The 17,779-nt window shown below is 47.5% G+C and overlaps 1 protein-coding gene across 3 annotated transcripts; it reads left to right on the top strand.

The window, feature by feature from the left end:
- The first annotated feature begins 2,991 nt into the window (after positions 1-2,991).
- Positions 2,992-17,778, top strand: LOC114785678 (SEC14-like protein 5). Of its 3 annotated transcripts, none has more exons than XM_028972191.1 (15): positions 2,992-3,243; positions 6,709-6,858; positions 6,933-7,064; positions 7,333-7,461; positions 8,928-9,165; positions 10,270-10,382; positions 11,090-11,119; positions 12,170-12,448; positions 12,537-12,607; positions 12,752-12,923; positions 13,481-13,615; positions 13,700-13,810; positions 14,094-14,333; positions 15,341-15,501; positions 16,149-17,778. In XM_028972191.1, exons 1-15 carry the CDS (start codon positions 3,181-3,183, stop codon positions 16,252-16,254), a joined length of 2,130 nt encoding a protein of 709 aa, XP_028828024.1. In that variant the 5' UTR covers positions 2,992-3,180; the 3' UTR covers positions 16,255-17,778. The 3 variants fall into 3 exon arrangements, with proteins under 3 accessions (XP_028828024.1, XP_028828023.1, XP_028828025.1); XM_028972190.1 differs by having other exon boundaries at positions 13,700-13,834; XM_028972192.1 differs by lacking the exon at positions 11,090-11,119 and having other exon boundaries at positions 13,700-13,834.
- The last annotated feature ends 1 nt before the right edge of the window (position 17,779 follows it).

Below are 17,779 nucleotides of genomic sequence, written 5' to 3'. Positions count from 1 at the left end.
AATGGCTGATTTCATTGTGTGAGTCACACTAAACAACTAGAGCTCAGAAAGAATGTGATTGGCTGGTTTCATTCAGCTGATTATGCTAAAGCACAAGAGCTCAGAAACATTGTGATTTCATCCAGCCATCACATTTCGTTTTTTTGTTGTTGTTGTTGTGAGGATGCTAGTGCGGGATTTGGGGATGCGGAGCCTGTACGGCATAGAAATGAAAAATTCACTCGTTCACTGTATATTCATCTATATAAATGTCAAAATAACCATTACTATATAGTCACTCCCTTTCTCATTATCCTGAATCTTTTAGTCCTGTTACGCTGTCACACTTACGATCTGCTGCTAAATGCCACGCCGCCATGCGGCCCAACTATAGAGTAAGAATCAGAAATGAATCATAATCAGAAAACGTAAGAATTAGAATCAGAAAACGTTATTAATCCCTCAGGAAATTAGTCAGGAGCGAATACTTCTGACAAAGCGCCGGTCTATGAACTGCTTCCATGTGATTGGCTATTAAGGAAGTCATTCTTTGCTCAGCCAATAAAATCAGGAGAGGAGGAAGTTTTTGACCAATCAGGAATGAGTGGGCGGGACTAACCGACTTTGTAATTGAAAATGAGGCGTAGTTGCTTTTCTATTCTCCCGCCTCGGGGTGGCGCTCTCCGTACGAACCGCCTTATCTTTTGTATCTGCAGAAGCAGAAAAATCTGCTCTTTGTCGTTTATAATTTTGCTTATGAAATTTCTAGCAGCCGGTGAATTCCTGACAGAACAGTGATCAGGATGGACGGAGGGGCTGCAGATTCTGGTATTCTTCACAATTAGTTCATCACCTTCTACTGACTAGAATTGCTGAGCTTTTTTGTGCTAATTAGTCCGTTTGAAATGCAACGTGATGTCATCAAACGTGAATGCTTCATAAATGCATTTTTATTACAGAAATATTATTGTGACAGATGTAAAGTTGTGTGTTGTCGCATTAAAACCACACAACACGTCTAATTTATTTATGTCAAGTATAATAAATGAAATAAAAGCTCACGTTGACTCTGTGTGGTCAGTGTGAGTTGCACCAGTTCCAGATCCTGCAGAGTTTGGTGCTGAAGCTGAAGGAAGGAGATGCAGAGTCGGGCCGAATGCTGACCGTCCAGACGGAGACCAACAGGCTCCTGAAGCTCCAGCTGGAGGACAGGGACAGCCGACTCGCCACGGCCAATCAGGTGGCCAGATCAGGAGTCAGGACCTGTTCAGCGTACATTTTCAGAAGAGCTTGTATTCACTTGCAGCTTTGATGGCTTTAATGACAACCTAGTCGTTAAGTAATGCTGCGGTCAGACGCACCACATTCTCAGGCTTTCAAAGTGACAGACGTTGCATTAGTGAAGACAGAATGGTGCAATTGGACGAGTTGAGTTCGCTCTCTACACAGATGCAGGCATTTCCACCAGAGTCGGGTACGACATTTACATTTACAGCATTTATCAGACACCCTTATCCAGAGCTCCTTACAATCAGTAGTTACAGGGACAGCGAAGCTCTTCCCGCGGACCTGAGGACGCACACCGGCGAGAAGCAGTACTGGTGCTCCTACTGCGGCAAGTGCTTCGGCAACCAGAACCACATGAAGCTCCACCAGAGGATCCACACGGCCGAAAGGCCCCACGCCTGCCTGTGCCGCGGCAAGAGCTTCGCCCGGGCGGACAACTTGTGGACGCACCTCCGAGTTCACTCCGGGGACAGGACGAGGGTTACCGCCTGGACTGTGAAACCAGCTTCACACAACCGTACTAGAATGTCTTCAGGACAAGTTCTTCACAGGTCCACCGTTTCCATCCAAAAATAAAACCCGCCGTCTCAGAAAACGAGATGGACGTGGTCAAAAAATGATCTCATGAAAGTCCAGTGTGTCTCATTACAACTGTCCAAATAGTTTTTCATTTTTTTTATGACCGTGCAGAATAAAAAAAAACACAAAATACAAAGTTCAAACTGTCTCTGTGGAATTATTGCTGGTGGAGATGGGATGTGGGGTGGTAGTAAGGTGGTAGTAGCCTATCGGGTAACACACTCGCCTATGAACCAGAAGACCCAGGTTCAAATCCCACTTACTACCATTGTGTCCCTGAGCAAGACACTTAACCCTGAGTGTCCCCAGGGGGGACTGTCCCTGTAATTGCTGATTGTAAGTCGCTCTGGATAAGGGCATCTGGTAAATGCTGTAAATGTGGGGTATTTTCTTTAATTAGGAGTTTAACAGTGGGCAGTTTTTTTCCGCATCCATAATCAAATGTATTTATCTTTGTCAACCTGATGGGATTTTAGTGAAAACCTCCTATCACCTAAATTAGCATCCGATTGTCCAGGGTGTCCAGCCAAGCGATGGGCCCTCTACTCATTTAAGTTTACAGCATTTACCAGACGCCCCTTCAATCAGTTGACAGTCCCCCCCTGGAGACACTCAGGGTTAAGTGTCTTGCTCAGGGACACAGTGGTAGTAAGTGGGATTTGAACCTGGGTCTTCTGGATCACAGGCGAGTGTGTTACCCACTAGGCTACTACCACCCTACACTCCAGTCTGTGTGGACGCCCTTCCACCGCGCCCTGAGCAGTGTCACCCAATCCTGCCCTGGCCACATTGTCACCACACGTCACCCTATCTGCCGCCTCTCTTCGTCTCCCACGTCTCGGTTTTCGGCCAACTTTTCCATGATTTCACCTGGGCACGAGAGGCGTCCCCGTCCCCCTGGTCCCCTGCGGCCATCCAGACGGACCGACGTCAGCTCCGCAAGGTGGCACCAAATGACGTTTGTTTAAAAAAAAAAAAGCTGCAGTTTCGTCTCACGCGCGATAACTTTTACACTCGTGTTCACTCCGCTCCCTTCCATCTCGGTGACTGTCGCTGCAGGATGACAAGATTAAGCGGGTGGGCGGGGTTTGCGGGAAATGAGGGGCGGGGTTTACGGACGGGGCGGAGTCTCCGCGCACGCGGGTACCGAGGCAGGTAGTGCGAGGAGGAGGAGGAGGAGGAGGGTGAAGAGTCGTCGCTAGAACGACGTCGCGGCGGACTGCGGCGGTCCGCCCTCCAGATGCGCGGCGACTCGGCCCCTCTTCCGTCATTTACTCGGCGCGACATGTCGCGCAGCCGCCCGTGAAATTCTCGTTTTTTTCGCGCAGGGGCGACATGGTGCAGAAGTACCAGTCACCGGTCCGGGTCTACAAATTCCCGTTCGAGATGGTGATGGCGGTGAGTACCGTCGGAAAGAAAAAGTTGCTGGAAGAGTGGGGTGCTGTGTGTGTATGTGTGTGAGTGGGGTGCTGTGTGTGTTTGTGAGTGTGTGTGTTTTTGTCACGTGTGTGAGTGTGTGTGAGTGGGGTTGTGTGTGTGTGTGTGTGTGTTTGTGAGTGTGTGTTTTTGTCAGTGTGTGTGAGTGGGGTACTGTGTGTGTTTGTGAGTATGTGTGTTTTTGTCAGTGTGTGTGAGTGGGGTGCTGTGTGTGTTTGTGAGTGTGTGTGAGTGGGGTTGTGTGTGTGTGTGTGTTTGTGAGTGTGTGTTTTTGTCAGTGTGTGTGAGTGGGGTGCTGTGTGTGTTTGTGAGTATGTGTGTTTTTGTCAGTGTGTGTGAGTGGGGTGCTGTGTGTGTGTGTGTGTGTGTTTGTGAGTGTGTGTGAGTGGGGTGCTGTGTGTGTGTGTGTGTGTGTGTGTGAGTGTGGGGGGTATTTTCAGATGCCCTGGTATGCCGTGGGCCACCCAGCAATGCATGAAATGACAAGTATTTGCTCGCCCACTGCCTGTGTGCCCCGCTCGTCCCCCTCGTGTCCCGGTGACTGGCAGACGCGGGCCGGACAGACCGGGGTGGCAACTGGTGCGGGTGAAGGGCGGCATGCTGGTGCCAGGCAGGATCAGCGGTGGCTTTTGTGGGACACGTTTATAGATCAGCCCCCGCTTTGCAGAATTTGACCAGCTCGGCCGATTCGGTGGCCACATTTTTCCAAGTTCCCACCAGTCGGCACGTCCTCAAACGCGTCCCCTCTAATTCTCTAATCTTTTTTCCTGCCTTTTTTTTCGACCCGTGACACCCAACCGTAGCGTGCTGAGACCCCGATTTAATTGAGCCGAGTGTCGGTTGTCAGGGCCCATCTGCCAGGACAGATCCAGGGTCAGATGGCGCGCTGTTTATGACAGAAGACAGGCTTCCTGACGACACTTGTCACCGCGACCAGCCTCATTAATGCGGGGTGGACGCATGGAGTGTGTGTGTGGAGGAGGTATATAAAAAAAAAAGCATAATATTCATATTATTGTGGTGGTAGTAGCCTAGTGGGGTAACACACTCGCCAATGAACCAGAAGACCCGGGTTCAAACCCCACCTACTACCATACGTCCCTGAGCAAGACACTTAACCCTGAGCGTCTCCAGGGGGGGACCGTCCCTGTAACTACTCAGTCTAAGTCACTCACGTCTGATAAATGCTGTAAATGTAACTCCTGACCTAATCTCCAAGTGAGCTGAGAAGCGATATTAAACTGATAAATAACATGAAATATAACAGTGAGTTTTACCCAACTGTTCATGCTACCACCTCACTAGGACCAACTGCACTGCTCACTTACCCGACCTCTTTATTTCGAATCTCTTTATTTCGAATCTCTTTATTTCGAATCTCTTTATTTCTAACGTGGGTGGTAGTAGCCTAGCGGGTAACACACTCGCCTGTGAACCAGAAGAGCCAGGTTCAAACCCCACTTACTACCACTTACTGCACCTTACCCAGAGCGACTTACAATCAGTAGTTACAGGGACAGTCTCCCTGGAGCAACTTAAGGTTAAGTGTCTTGCTCAGGATTTGAACCTGGGTCTTCTGGTTCATGGGCAAGTGTGTTACCCACTAGGCTACTACCACCCATGTTAGAAATAAAGAGATTCGAAATAAAGAGATTCGACTACTATCGTGTCCCTGAGCAAGACACTTAACCCTGAGTTAAGGGGGGGGGGGCAGTCCCTGTAACCACTGATCCGGATAAGGGCGTCTGGTAAACGCCGATAAATGTAAATATTGTTAATACGAGGCTTTAGGGTCTCGCCCCGGTTGTTCCTGTAGCCGGTTGAAAACAGCACAGTTGACCACAGTTGGCTTTGCAAAAATGACAGCGACACACTGACAACCGCAGTAATCCTGCCAGGCGGCGGTGAGGGCGTGAATACGTTGTCCGAAATTCACCAGCAGAAATGTAATATTCTTTTTTTTGCGTCGTATTCGCCTCGAGTTGAAACGTACGGGACAAACGGAATGAATGGGCAACAAACAGCCTCGTCCAATTATGAATGATTTTACCCCCAGAGGCGCAACCCCAGAACTACACTATCGTCCCCAAAGGAGCGGCTGACGCGTGACAGCGCGCAACAAACGTAAAAACGTGTCTCGGGCGAATTGAGCCGCGGAAATGGCGGGCCCCTCGCCTGCGTTGGGCCTCCCTCGAGTGGAGACGGGAGGCCGCGGGACCTGCCCTCAGAGACCCGTCCGGCGTGTGCGTATCGCCTTACCTGGGTTTAACTGGGGCGCGGCGTGACGTGCCAGATCTGCCACCGGTCTGAAGTTTTTCGGAATACTATACGGTTTACGGTTTGTGTGTGTGCCCTTGAGGGCGGGTCTCGTGTTGCTCTTCTGGCGGCTTTGGCGGCTCGGTTACGGCGTCTGTAGGAATTGCGCCAGATCCCACCAGCTCTGGGGGCCACAGCCATGGTTACGGGCGGCTGCGGTTGCCGTGGAGACCCCTCTGCTGGGGACACTAATGGCTCCGGATCCTGAGTGTTAAATCGGCTCCTTCGGTAATTTCATGCATTGCACTGACATCTTGACCTTTTCAGATTGTATCATAGATTTGCGCGCCGGGAATGAAAAATTGCGTTGTTGCGACGCGCCATCATCACCGTCATTACATTTTCTCTTCTGGAGAGGAGGAAGGAGGACGCAGGACATAAACTCCTCCTTTAAACCCAACGTTCTACAGTGGGAACGTCGCCTTCATTTTTTTTCTCAGCGACCCAAATCCATCACCACCAAGGACTAGAATGTGTGTGAGTGTGTGTGTGTGTGTGTGTGTGAGATAGAGAGCGAGAGACAGATACGGGGTGGCAGGGTGGTGAAATGAGAATGATTGTCCCTCGAGGATGGTGGTGCTGGGAACGGGGACATGGAAATCCAGGACATATGATTTACCTGCCTGTACGGGTGTGTACGAGAGAGACAGAGTGAGGCTGAGTTCCGGGTCAGAAGGTCGCGAATGTTACCGTCACTCGCGTTCCTGGTACCAGGCGCTGAGAACGGCCACGTTCCTAAAATGTCCTAATACAGGATCATCCTATCGCGTCTTTTCTTTTTCTAGTGGGGTGGTTGGGATTCAGTTACTTAGTAATCATTTCGGAAATCCATAGTAACCAGTCAGATTTGGTGGACACGCCGACGGAGGGACAGATTTTCAGGATGTCAAAAGGGACTTAATTCATGGGAACGGTCTAAAAGGTCTAATAAGACGTGGAAAACTCGTTTTTTCCCCACTGAGCGAACGGTGTTTTTATTTGTCACGTGCAGTGACATGCTGTTGTCCTCAAATATTGCAAATATTACAAATGTATGTTTATATGTAAGGAGTAGACGTTTGTAGTAAAATCTTCGTAGCGGCGTGAACATGTGCGAGTGTCCCAATGCAGGCCTATGAGAAGCGCTTCCCCACCTGCCCCCTGATCCCGGTGTTCCTGGGCAGCGAGGTCCTGAGCGAGTCCGCCAGCGCCGACGGCTCCACGCACGTCATCGAGCGCAGCTGCAAGCTCAGCGTCGACGCGCCGCGCCTCCTCAAAAAGGTCCCTCCTGTCCCCGCCGCCCGTCTCACACGGCTCGAGGTCCGCCGTGCTTACCTGGCCGCGCGTGTGTGCAGATCGCCGGGGTGGAGTGTGTGTTCTTCATCCAGAAGAACACGCTGAGCTGGAGGGACCGGACGCTCCTGATCGAGGCTCACAACGAGACCTTCGCCAGCAGGGTGACGGTGCTGGAGACCTGCAGCTACAGTGTAAGCGCGTGGGTGGTGGCGGCCTAGCGGGTAACAGAAGGCCCAGGTTCAAACCCCACTTACTACCATGGTGTCCCTGAGCAAGACACTTAACCCTGAGTTTCTCCGGGGGGGGGGGGGGGGGGGCTGTCCCTGTAACTACTGATTGTAAGTCGCTCTGGATAAGGGCGTCTGGTAAATGCTGTGAATGTAAAATGTAATGCTTTGCACTGTTTGCCCCCGGACGCGTTGCCCCGTCGCGTGACGCTCCGCCTTTTCCGCCCCGCAGGTCCACCCTGACAACGAGAGCTGGACGTGTTTCGAGCAGTGCGCCTCGCTGGACATCAAATCCTTCTTTGGCTTCGAGAACACGGTGGAGAAAATTGCCATGAAGCAGTACACGGCCAACATCAAACGGGTCAGTCTGTGTGCACAGTCAAGCAGGCCCACCCACACAAACGTAAAGTCCCAGTTAGGGCTTCCAGTGATCCAAAGGGACCTACTTTTGGGGCAATGGTGGCCTAGCGGTTAAGGAAGCGGCCCCGTAATCAGAAGGTTGCCGCTTCGAATCCCGATCCGCCAAGGCGACACTGAGCAAAGCACCGTCCCCACACACTGCTCCCCGAGCGCCTGTCATGGCTGCCCACTGCTGATGGGTTAAATGCAGAGGACAAATTTCACTGTGTGTGCTGCGCTGCCTCACTTCACTTAAGTTGAGTGCGTGCTGCCATGTGGCCTTCCAGGGACGGTAGTTCATTCACACGGATGCATTTTTTCCCACCAGCGGTTCCGGACAGACGTGTCGATGACTGGAGTAGGATTTATGATGCACGTGCAATACACTCTACTAAATATAGAAACGCTTTATACCGACACCTCTTTAAAAGACCAAAGCAAGGCTGTTCTCAGCTGAACTTGAAAAAGTGAACGGGTTATTGGGACTTTAGGCTGCTACCATCCATAGAAATAACCTTTTTTTCCAGGTTGAGCCAGACCCAAGCAATTTGTGTTGCGTGACAGTGTGAGGGATGGAAGAGAACAGGGAGGAACGTTGATTGAAGGACACGTCTGTTGGTTTCACGCTGGGAGCGAGAAGAGAGAAACTGAGAAAAATGGAGCTGGTGGGACAGAAAGATAGATAGATAGATGGCCTGGACAAAGAATTCAGGGTGAAACAAACAAAAAAAAAATGCTCAGAATTCCGTATATATTGTATATCTTACATGTATAATTTAGAAATGGGCTGAGTGGAATTTTGCAATAGTGAAACCTACGGAGTAGGAGGGGAGTGACATCACTGTTTGAATCAAAAAGTCGTAAATCAGTGGTAAATAAAGCGGTGCTATTTTCAGTCTGGCATTATTGTCTACGGCTTGAGTGGGTCCATCCGGGTATTTCATGTGGCCAACTTTTAAAATACAGCATCCACAGCAAGTTCCCTGTAATGTAATTTTGCTTAGTGTGGATGTTCATTAAGCTTTCTTTCTGGAAGAAATGTCTAGAAGAGCTCTGGACAGTGTACGGGGTTGATGTTCTGGGCTTGTGGTGTTGCCAGGTCTGTTAATTGTATGCATTTGATCAGTTTTTAATCCCATACACAGTACAGTTTATGTCTGAGAGTTTTTATATTTGAAGTTGCAATTTGCTGCTGTTTTTTTTTTTTTTTTTTTTTGCTGATGCGTGAGTCCACCTCAGTGTGGTCGAGATGAATCTCTCTGCAGGGCTCGTGCCAGCCCTTAGTGTTAATCAGTCAAGTCATGGCAACAGGCCACCTAAACCCCGCCCCCTCCAACCTGAATTCAGCAGATGTCGGCAACCAGACTCTTGTTTTAATGTAAGTAGGCCGCATCGGAGTGAAGTCCTTGTGTTCCCTTTCCCTGTCAGGGCAAGGAGGTGATTGAGTACTACCTGTCTGAGCTGATGTCAGAGGGCATCACCGAGATCCCGCGCTGGGTGCCGCCCGCCGAGAGATCCTCGCCCTCCAAGGCCGCCTCTCCGCCCGCTGCTCCGTCCTGTTGCCCTGCGGCCCGCGCAGAGCTGCGCCTCGACCTCCCCGCGGCAGACTCTGCCAGCCGAGATGCCAGCTGCAGCCTTGGCACATCAGAGCCCTCGACTCCAGATGGTGAGCTGGGGACGCGAAACGCTGACGCGACAGGAAAAGAGGAGTGGAGAGTGCAATTAAGCTTTTCATGTCAAGAAGAGGGGCGGGGAGGAGAGACGAGGAGAATGAGGGTCCGGCAGGCAGCACTGCACCGCAGGGACCTCTGCCTTTTGTTTTAGCAGGAGCTGAGTCAGTAGCTCTGAGCCGGTGACACATTAAGCATGTCTCGGCGCGGCAAACCAACTAAGCAAAATATGTACCGTAATGGCCATTCAGGAACATATATTCTAAGTGACCTATTTCATCGTCACCTTTCGGCTGAGGGGCCGTGAGCACTGGTTCTGAATGTAAGGCATAGTTGTACAAAGAACTACTGATTTATTGAGTTATTATCAACAAGTATCAGCCTTTGATATTACAAAATGTTTGACGAAATATCAGTGGACCTTTACGATCTGACGAAAACTAGAGACGCAACGTAATTGCTGGTCATGGGACTGGAACTATACAAATGTACTAAAACTAGACAGGACGTTATTTCATCTCATTAAATGCAGTATTTATATGACGTCACATCCTCCATCCTCCACATCGCTCCATTTAGATTTCAGATTTAGATTTGTGGTGGGCGAGCAGATGGCTGGGAGAAAAAGTTGAACCTTTGGACACTTTCTTTACAATGAAGTGGAAAAGAAAGCAGAAGCCACTGAAATGGATGTAGAGTATTTTTTGAGTCTCAAGGTAACAACAATGTAATAATAAGATTTTAATTGTGAAATGGGTTTATATAAAATAAATGTTTGTTTTCGTCTGTTCTACTAGATACATGATTTACAGATTACTAAAAAATACAATTTCATTTACTAAAACTAGACAAATTGTAATGATAATTCGGACTAAAATAAGACTAAAATGAGTCTAGACGTGACTAGCACTAATGAAGACTAAAAAGACATCAAAGACGTCATTGTCAGGTAGCTTGTCAGTGTTTAAAGTCATAATGTCATATGCGTTGCCAGATTGTGAACAGGAGATGAGTGTGCAAAAGTGCGGAGATTTAATTTTATTTTCTATGGGTTTGTGCCCATTCCCGCAGACAGTAACGGAGTGAATTTTATCTCGCAGCCGATAAGCTGGACGCGGACTACATCGAACGCTACCTCGGGCGGCTGACCCCCATGCAGGAGAGCTGCCTGATCCAGTTAAGAGGCTGGCTGCAGGAGACCCACAAAGTGAAGGTTGCCTCCCCCGTCCCACCCACATTACGCAGCGTATCGAGTTGCGCAGTGTCTCAAATCACGGTCGTACAATAGTACACTTCTTGTTTAGTATCCTGTGTACTGACCTGGATAACGAACCCTGCGGGTTGCGCACTTCTTGGAAATCAGAATCGTGGCGTTTGACCCGTGACATGTGTTAACCACCCGTGTTCTTTCTTATTGTCACAGTGAACACACATTTTTTACGAGACGGCACAGGCCTGCCTGGCCACGGCAATGTTTTTTATTGGTTTCATTTTCCGAGAGAGAAGCGCCAACAGACCTATGCAATGCATAGAAAGGTCTGATAGGCTTAAAATATCTCAATCAGTGAATGGTACTTAATACCTTATTTAGGGAGTTTACTGCGACAACGTAGTCTTTTCTTTGGAAAGAGCAAAAAAATAAATGGCTGTTGTGTTACTATAAGAAACAAATTTAGCTTTACAGTCTGCAGCAATGCACCTGGACCAGGCCTGAAACTGGAACTGGACCAGATTCGAAACAAACTCTAAGTAGTATATCTTCAATCACAAATATGTAAAACTACGCCGAACTCTTTTTCTTTTTTTTTTTTTTTTTTTTTTGCTTTCTTGCAATAATAGGGTTTTATCATAACCTCACATAACCGGAGTGTGCATCTTGTGATGAGTGTGTAATCCTTTGGCCTGATCTCTCTCCCGTAGTCAGAGACTGGAGAGTGGAAAGCAGAGAAGGTAAAAAAAAAGAAAAGAAAGCGGAGTGAGGCGCGTGTTTGGGAGAGTGGCTGGCGAGATGTAACGCTTCACCTGATATTCAGCTGCACTTCGAGACGGTTTCAGACACATTTTGTTTCACTCGATATAAGGTGAACTGTTACAGCGTGCACATCTCGGCATGGGATCTGGCATGGCGGCCTCGGTCAAGCTTGTCCTCATCGAGGTAAAGGTTCTTTCTGAGATGGGGCTGATAGACTGATCTCAGAACAGTGTGAAGTGTTTTCTATAAAAAAAAAATAGGAATCTTTACCCTTGTCCAAAGCTAGTCCAATGCAGGACGTACTTGTTTTTCGTGTGTTTGTATGTGTAAAGGAGGGTGGAGGGATGATTTATCGTTCTATGAGCAGTCTCTCTCCCCCCCCGAGACCACACGCTGGGATATTTATGATGATGGGTGTGTGTATATTAATATACCGCCGTACGTTATTAATACATCGCGCTTGGCCATGTTCCAGCGGGCGGGGCTTGCACCTGCACGGAGCCACGCTCCCCTGTTTTCTGCGGCCCGTTCGTAATGTTATCCTGTTTTTCCGACTCTCTGAACAAACCCGTCTCATTAATATTTCCCGGGGTGAACTGGATCCTTGCGTGAGCGCCCTGAATGGCCCCACATGGACGTCATTTATTTATTTAGGCCCCAAATGAATATATGGCAGAGGCGCTTTTACGTTGAAAGGGGTGGCATCACGGGAATTGGGAGTTTGTTGCTTGGTGTTGCTTGCTTTGCTTGTGGCAGAAAGTGTGATCAAAGTTCAACCAGCCAATCAAGTGATGCCATTTTCCCAAATGTGCAGGATGAGCGGCTGCGTTGTCCCTTGTCACCCATAAGTGCATGTGTGGACACACAGTGAACATGAAATTTGGACGGCCCTGGCAAAATTATCAGCTGCTTTCAATGGCTGCCAGCAGACCCTCGTCCGCAAATTTAACTCTCTGGTAACCATGACAACGGGCAGACTGTGGATGATGGGATTGTGAACTCTGTAACTCTGTAACCCCCCCCCCCAGATCCCCAAAGATGAGCACATACTGCGATTTCTAAGAGCACGTGACTTCCACATCGAGAAGGCCAAGGAGATGCTGTGCCAGTCACTCACCTGGAGGAAGCAGTTCCAGGTGGACTACATCCTGGAGACGTGGAAGCCCCCCAGTGGCCTGGAGGAGTACTACGCTGGCGGCTGGCACCACCACGACCGGGAGGGCAGGCCACTCTACGTCCTCCGGCTGGGCCAGATGGACACCAAGGGCCTGGTTAAAGCCCTTGGGGAGGAGGCGCTGCTCAGACAGGTGTGTTTATTCATGTATTCGGTGTTCTTATCTGGGCCCTTTTCTTCCAGTTTTTCAAAATATTATTCATTCAGCTTCCATCTTACAGGTTTTGTCAATCAATGAGGAAGGTCAGAAAAGGTGTGAGGAGAACACCAAGATATTTGGGAGACCAATCACGTGAGTAACGTCCGTTTTCCTCGTTAACTTGCGTAACGAGAACCTTGCAGATTTACGTGCAGTTGTACCATGCGTTGGTTAATTTGTTACATGGTTACATTCACTACATCAGCAAAAAACATGCCAATAACGTTTTGTAATCAGGTCATGGACGTGTTTGGTGGACCTGGAAGGGCTGAACATGCGTCACCTGTGGCGACCAGGTGTGAAGGCTCTCCTGCGCATCATCGAGGTGGTGGAGGCCAACTACCCTGAGACACTGGGCAGGCTACTGATCGTCCGTGCACCACGGGTCTTCCCTGTCCTCTGGACTCTGGTGAGAATGTGAAGCTGAGAGATCCTGAAACCGACTTCAGATTTCTTCAGATCGACTCACCCATCAATAAAGTCATTTGATGACGTCATTTTCGCATGTCCTTCGTACGTCCCCTCCAAAAAAAAAAAAAATTTTTTTTTTAAAAACACCAACATCTCTGGTTGTAGTTTTCTTTTATTTAGTATGAGTTTGGTGAAATAATCACCTCTGGCCAGGTCCCTGCGGCAGACGGAGGAAACGGAAAATGTGTTTAGCCTCCGCGCGCCCCGCATCATCAGCCGAGTGCTCCTACATCCCTGCCAACTTCACCGCAGTGAATAACTGTGGCAGTGGTGGCCTAGCGGTTAAGAAAGCGTTCCCGTAATCAGATGGTTGCCGGTTCGAATCCTGATCTGGTATCCTCCAACCCTCTCAGGGGTGTTGACGGCGACACATCAGCTTTTCTGTTAATCCCCTACAATGAGGTCCTTAAAACACAGCGGAGTTTATGTGAACCTTCCGGAACTTGCATTTTCAACCTTTTAGTGCCACGATTTCTTGTCTTTGTTTTGTTGTAGGTGAGCCCCTTCATCAATGAGAACACTCGGCAGAAATTTCTGGTCTACAGTGGCAACAATTATCAGGGCTCAGGTGGTCTGATCGATTACATTGATAAGGAGATCATTCCAGACTTCCTCGGCGGAGACTGTCTGGTAAAGCAGTTTTACGGTTAAGACTATTCTCACAGATCAATTACTGTCATTTCTTTAGTTAAAAAAAAAAATATTGTCTCTCAGTGTCAGGTTCCTGAGGGAGGCCAGGTGCCAAAGTCCTACTACCTGACTGAGGAGCTGGAGAACCTGGACCACATCCGCCTGTGGGCGGAAACCATCTATCAGTCAGCACAGGTGTCCAAAGGAGCGCCGCACGAGGTCATTATGAACGGGGCATCGCGAGGAGTGTGAACGTTGGGGGGGGCGAAAGAGTAACAGCTGGACAGGGTGGCAGTGGCCCGGTGGGTGAGACACCTACGAACCACAAAGCAACGGGTCCAAACGGCACCGCTCCATAATTACCGGCAGTGCACTGGCCGCCAATATCAGGGTGTCAGTCAGCAGAGCTGAAGTAAATGAGAGTTGAAGAAGACACATTTCCTACCAAGGAAATCAGTATTGTATTTTTGCTTTTCAGATTATGATTGAAATTGTGGAGAGCTCCTCTGTCATCACTTGGGATTTCGACATCCTGAAAGGCGACATGGTCTTCAACATCTTCCACTCCAAGAGGACGCCCCAGGCTGTGAAGAGAGAGGTGTCCAGCTCGGTGCCTGCTGTTAATAATGAGCAGTTGATCGACAGGTCCTGGGTGCTTGGTGTTGACTACAGCATCGTGGAGTCACCGCTCACATGCCGGGAAGGGGAGAGTATCCAGGTATGCTCAATATACACCTGCATATGCAGTATGCAAGTGACAGGAAGGAACAAGTGGAAGGAATACATGAAGTTAAACAAGTGTAAGCTTTCCAGATGTGCTTGCTGGTCACTTATTGTTATTCAATGTCTATAAGGAAGCACCACTTGGAGGTATGAGGATATCTTAGCACACAAAACCTGTACGTATTATACCTGGCATAATTGCTCACGTCAGCTTGACGGCTGTAGAGTCGAAGTCAAAAGTCAAAGTGAACTTTATTGCCATCTCACCTTTTACGAGTACACAGAGAGATGAGATTGCAAAGCTTCGGGGATTCAGATTGTGCAAAAAGACAGTGCAAATGAAAATAACACACATCACAAAAACATGACAAAGGACATTGTGCACGACACATAATATAGTAAATGCTGTAAATATAGTGCAGGTTGAGACAAACTAGTCAAACCAGACGGACAAGTAGCAGCAATATGATAATTTATCAGTGTATGGATATATTTAGTATATATAGTATATTATATGAGCAATATGATAATATATCAGTATATGGATATATTTAGTATATATAGTATATTATATGAGCAGTATGATAATATATCAGTGTATGGATATATTTGGTATATATAGTATATTATATGAGCAGTATGATAATATATCAGTATATGGATATATTTAGTATATATAATATATTATATGAGCAATATAATAATATATCAATGTCTGGATATATTTAGTATATATAGTGTATATAGTACATTATATACTATGATAATAATGATAGTAGTGATATGACATGATATGATAGTATGATGATAATAATAATGATAAGGCAGCAGCACAGTGTGAGGTAGTGAGAGATTAAAGTGCTGGGTGCAATACTGTTTTTTAGTTTGTAGTGTGCAAAAAAACATTCTATGATTTAAGGTCAGGTGAGGTGATGTGGGTAAAATCTGAGATGTATGACGTTCAAGCGTCCAGTTAATGCTGTCCATCCCTGCCTCCCTCAGGGCTCCCATATCACCCGCTGGCCCGGAATCTACATCCTGCAGTGGCGGGCCTGTGGCCCCACCCATGCCCGGGTAGACGAGGTGCTGTCTTCTCTACAAGGCTCCGCCCCCAAATGTAAGGTCATGTACTACACTGAAGTGCTGGCATCACATGACTTCAGGTGAGACTGTGCAGTGTCAATATTGTCTTACGGGTCACAGCAAATATACACGTATTTTCTATTTTCAGTATATGCTTACATTATATTGCCAAAAGAATTGGAAATAAAGTTTAGTGTGGGGGATGTTCTTTAGGGGCTTGGTCCCTTAGTTCCAGTGAAAGACATTTAGGACAATTTTGTGCTTCCAACTTTGTGGGAAAAGTCTGTTCCTACATGACTGCCCACCAGTGAACAAAGAAAGGTTTATGAAGGCCTGGATGAGTGAGTTTGGTGTGGAGGAACCTGGCCTGCCTGCACAGAACTCTTGACCTCAATCCCACAGAACAGGCCTTCTCATCCAACATCAGAAATGCTCTTCTCAAACAAATGTCAACACTTCCCATAAGCGCGCTCCTAATATTTGTGGAAAGCCTTCCCAGAACAGTTGAAACTGTTATAGCAGCAAAGGGGCGGCCCGACTCCACATTAAGGCCTATCGATTAAGAATGGTGGGGTCAGTAAAGATTCCCAGTTTCCTCTTTTTGATTTATAATTTTGATATACTACATATGTGTGAAAGCACAGTCAATAATATGCAAAATCATGAGGAATAATTTGGTCACAGACGTCGATATTTAATTTAGTTTTTTTTTGTTTTTTTTCCCCAGGGGCTCCATGACCAGCCTGGAGTCGTGCCACAGCAGATTTTCTCAAATCAGCGTCACAACTACCTCCTCTAGCCAATCACAGGACGGCTCTCTGATATCCAGATAATCTCACGAACCAGCACACACACACACACGTCACTCCAATTATTATGCAACACGGTCATAACCAGCAAGCATGCAACACAAACACACACGAGCACTCAAGACCTGCGTCCATACAACATGCACGTAACTCAAGGGCTAAATGAATCAACAATCGTGGTCACTTTACAGACGTCCAGGGTTTCTACAAATGCATGTCCTCGATGTTTGGTGTTAAGAGACAAAATGGATCTACAAACAGCCGACCTCATGCAGCAATCAGTAAGGCATTTCTACTCAACTCGACCCCTCAGCTTGACAAACATGCGTCCTTCGCTGTCTGTGTCGGCTTTTCAGCAAGTTATAACGTTAAACAGGAACCCCGTGAGCATCTGGCGAGGGTTCATCTGAAGACAACACCCGCCTGCCCTCTCCATCACTGTAGCCAGTAGCATCTGTAAAACCTTCCAGAAAATAAAAAGACATGCACGTCTGGACCCTCCCTAACACGCCCGAGAGGCGGGTTCTGCATGGTCTGGCCATCCTGGTCGTGGAGGTTACTGGGGATGTGCGGTACCACTGATTTCCTTTTTCGCTCCGATGCCAGGTACAAATCAGGTCGGTATCGGCCATACTGATCAGATAGTGAGACCTCATACATAAATCGATTGGAAAGTCAAAGTAAAAAGTGTGTGTCCTGCGGCGGCATGAGATTTTCCGAGGGTGGGGGGTTGTTTCTCTTGGGTACTGTGCTGCTGGGGGGCGGGGCTGGTGCTGGGGCCGCCCCTTTCTGTCACACCGCTGAGTCACGTTGACTCAGTGTGAGGATACCATTGTGCCAGCATCGATCCAATACTGATGCCAGCTCGGTATCGATAGTATCGATATTTAGGATCAATCCACACATCCCTAATGTTTGTAACCTGGGGAACTTGACGAACTTGGACAAACTCTATGGTTCCTTGTCATTTTTTTTCTCCAGGATGAAGGGTGTCCCCACCCCCCGCAGCTCACTTAAACCTCTTCAGGAAATGGAAGCCATATAATAACAGTGTAGCTTAGCGATGTACGTCACTTCACATTTATTGTTGTGCACAGACAAAACGATTCATGGCGGATATCACGATTTCCAAAGGGCTCTAAATACTGTGGGCGCAACGATGGCGGAAGATGCGATTTTTGAATTTTTCCGATGACTGCAAACTGGATATTTAAGTTAAGAAAATGATAAAAAAAAATAAAAATAAAAAAATAAAGTACTTGGTGCTTGACAGTGAATTACAGAAGCACAGTGAATTCAGCACTTGATGCATCGTGATGGACTTGACTGAAATGGAACAGACGAAGCTGAGAACTGTATATTTATGTCTGAGTATTTTTGAATATAAAAACAGAATGATATATAAGTGATATAAGTGATGTGAGACCTTGAAAGTAGAAGAGAAGTAGTGAAAACTGTCAACAGCACAAACTGACAAAATTATACTTTATGCTGTCTGATTATTATTATTAATTTTTTTTTTTTAAATAAATCTTATCTGAAAAGAAAC

Source organism: Denticeps clupeoides, chromosome 3 (genome assembly GCF_900700375.1).
Source record: "Denticeps clupeoides chromosome 3, fDenClu1.1, whole genome shotgun sequence".
Classification (NCBI taxonomy): Eukaryota; Metazoa; Chordata; class Actinopteri; order Clupeiformes; family Denticipitidae; genus Denticeps; species Denticeps clupeoides.
The sequence above is the reverse complement of the archived record's forward strand: the minus strand, read 5'-3'. Positions and strand labels throughout refer to the sequence as shown.

Coding starts and splice junctions, on each gene's coding strand:
- LOC114785678 (XM_028972190.1), top strand. CDS start 3,181: ATGGTGCAGAAGTACCAGTCACCGGTCCGGGTCTACAAATTCCCGTTC. Junction 11,120..12,169: donor GAGAGTGGAAAGCAGAGAAG/GTAAAAAAAAAG, acceptor CCCCCCCCCCAG/ATCCCCAAAGATGAGCACAT. Junction 12,608..12,751: donor ATATTTGGGAGACCAATCAC/GTGAGTAACGTC, acceptor TTTTGTAATCAG/GTCATGGACGTGTTTGGTGG.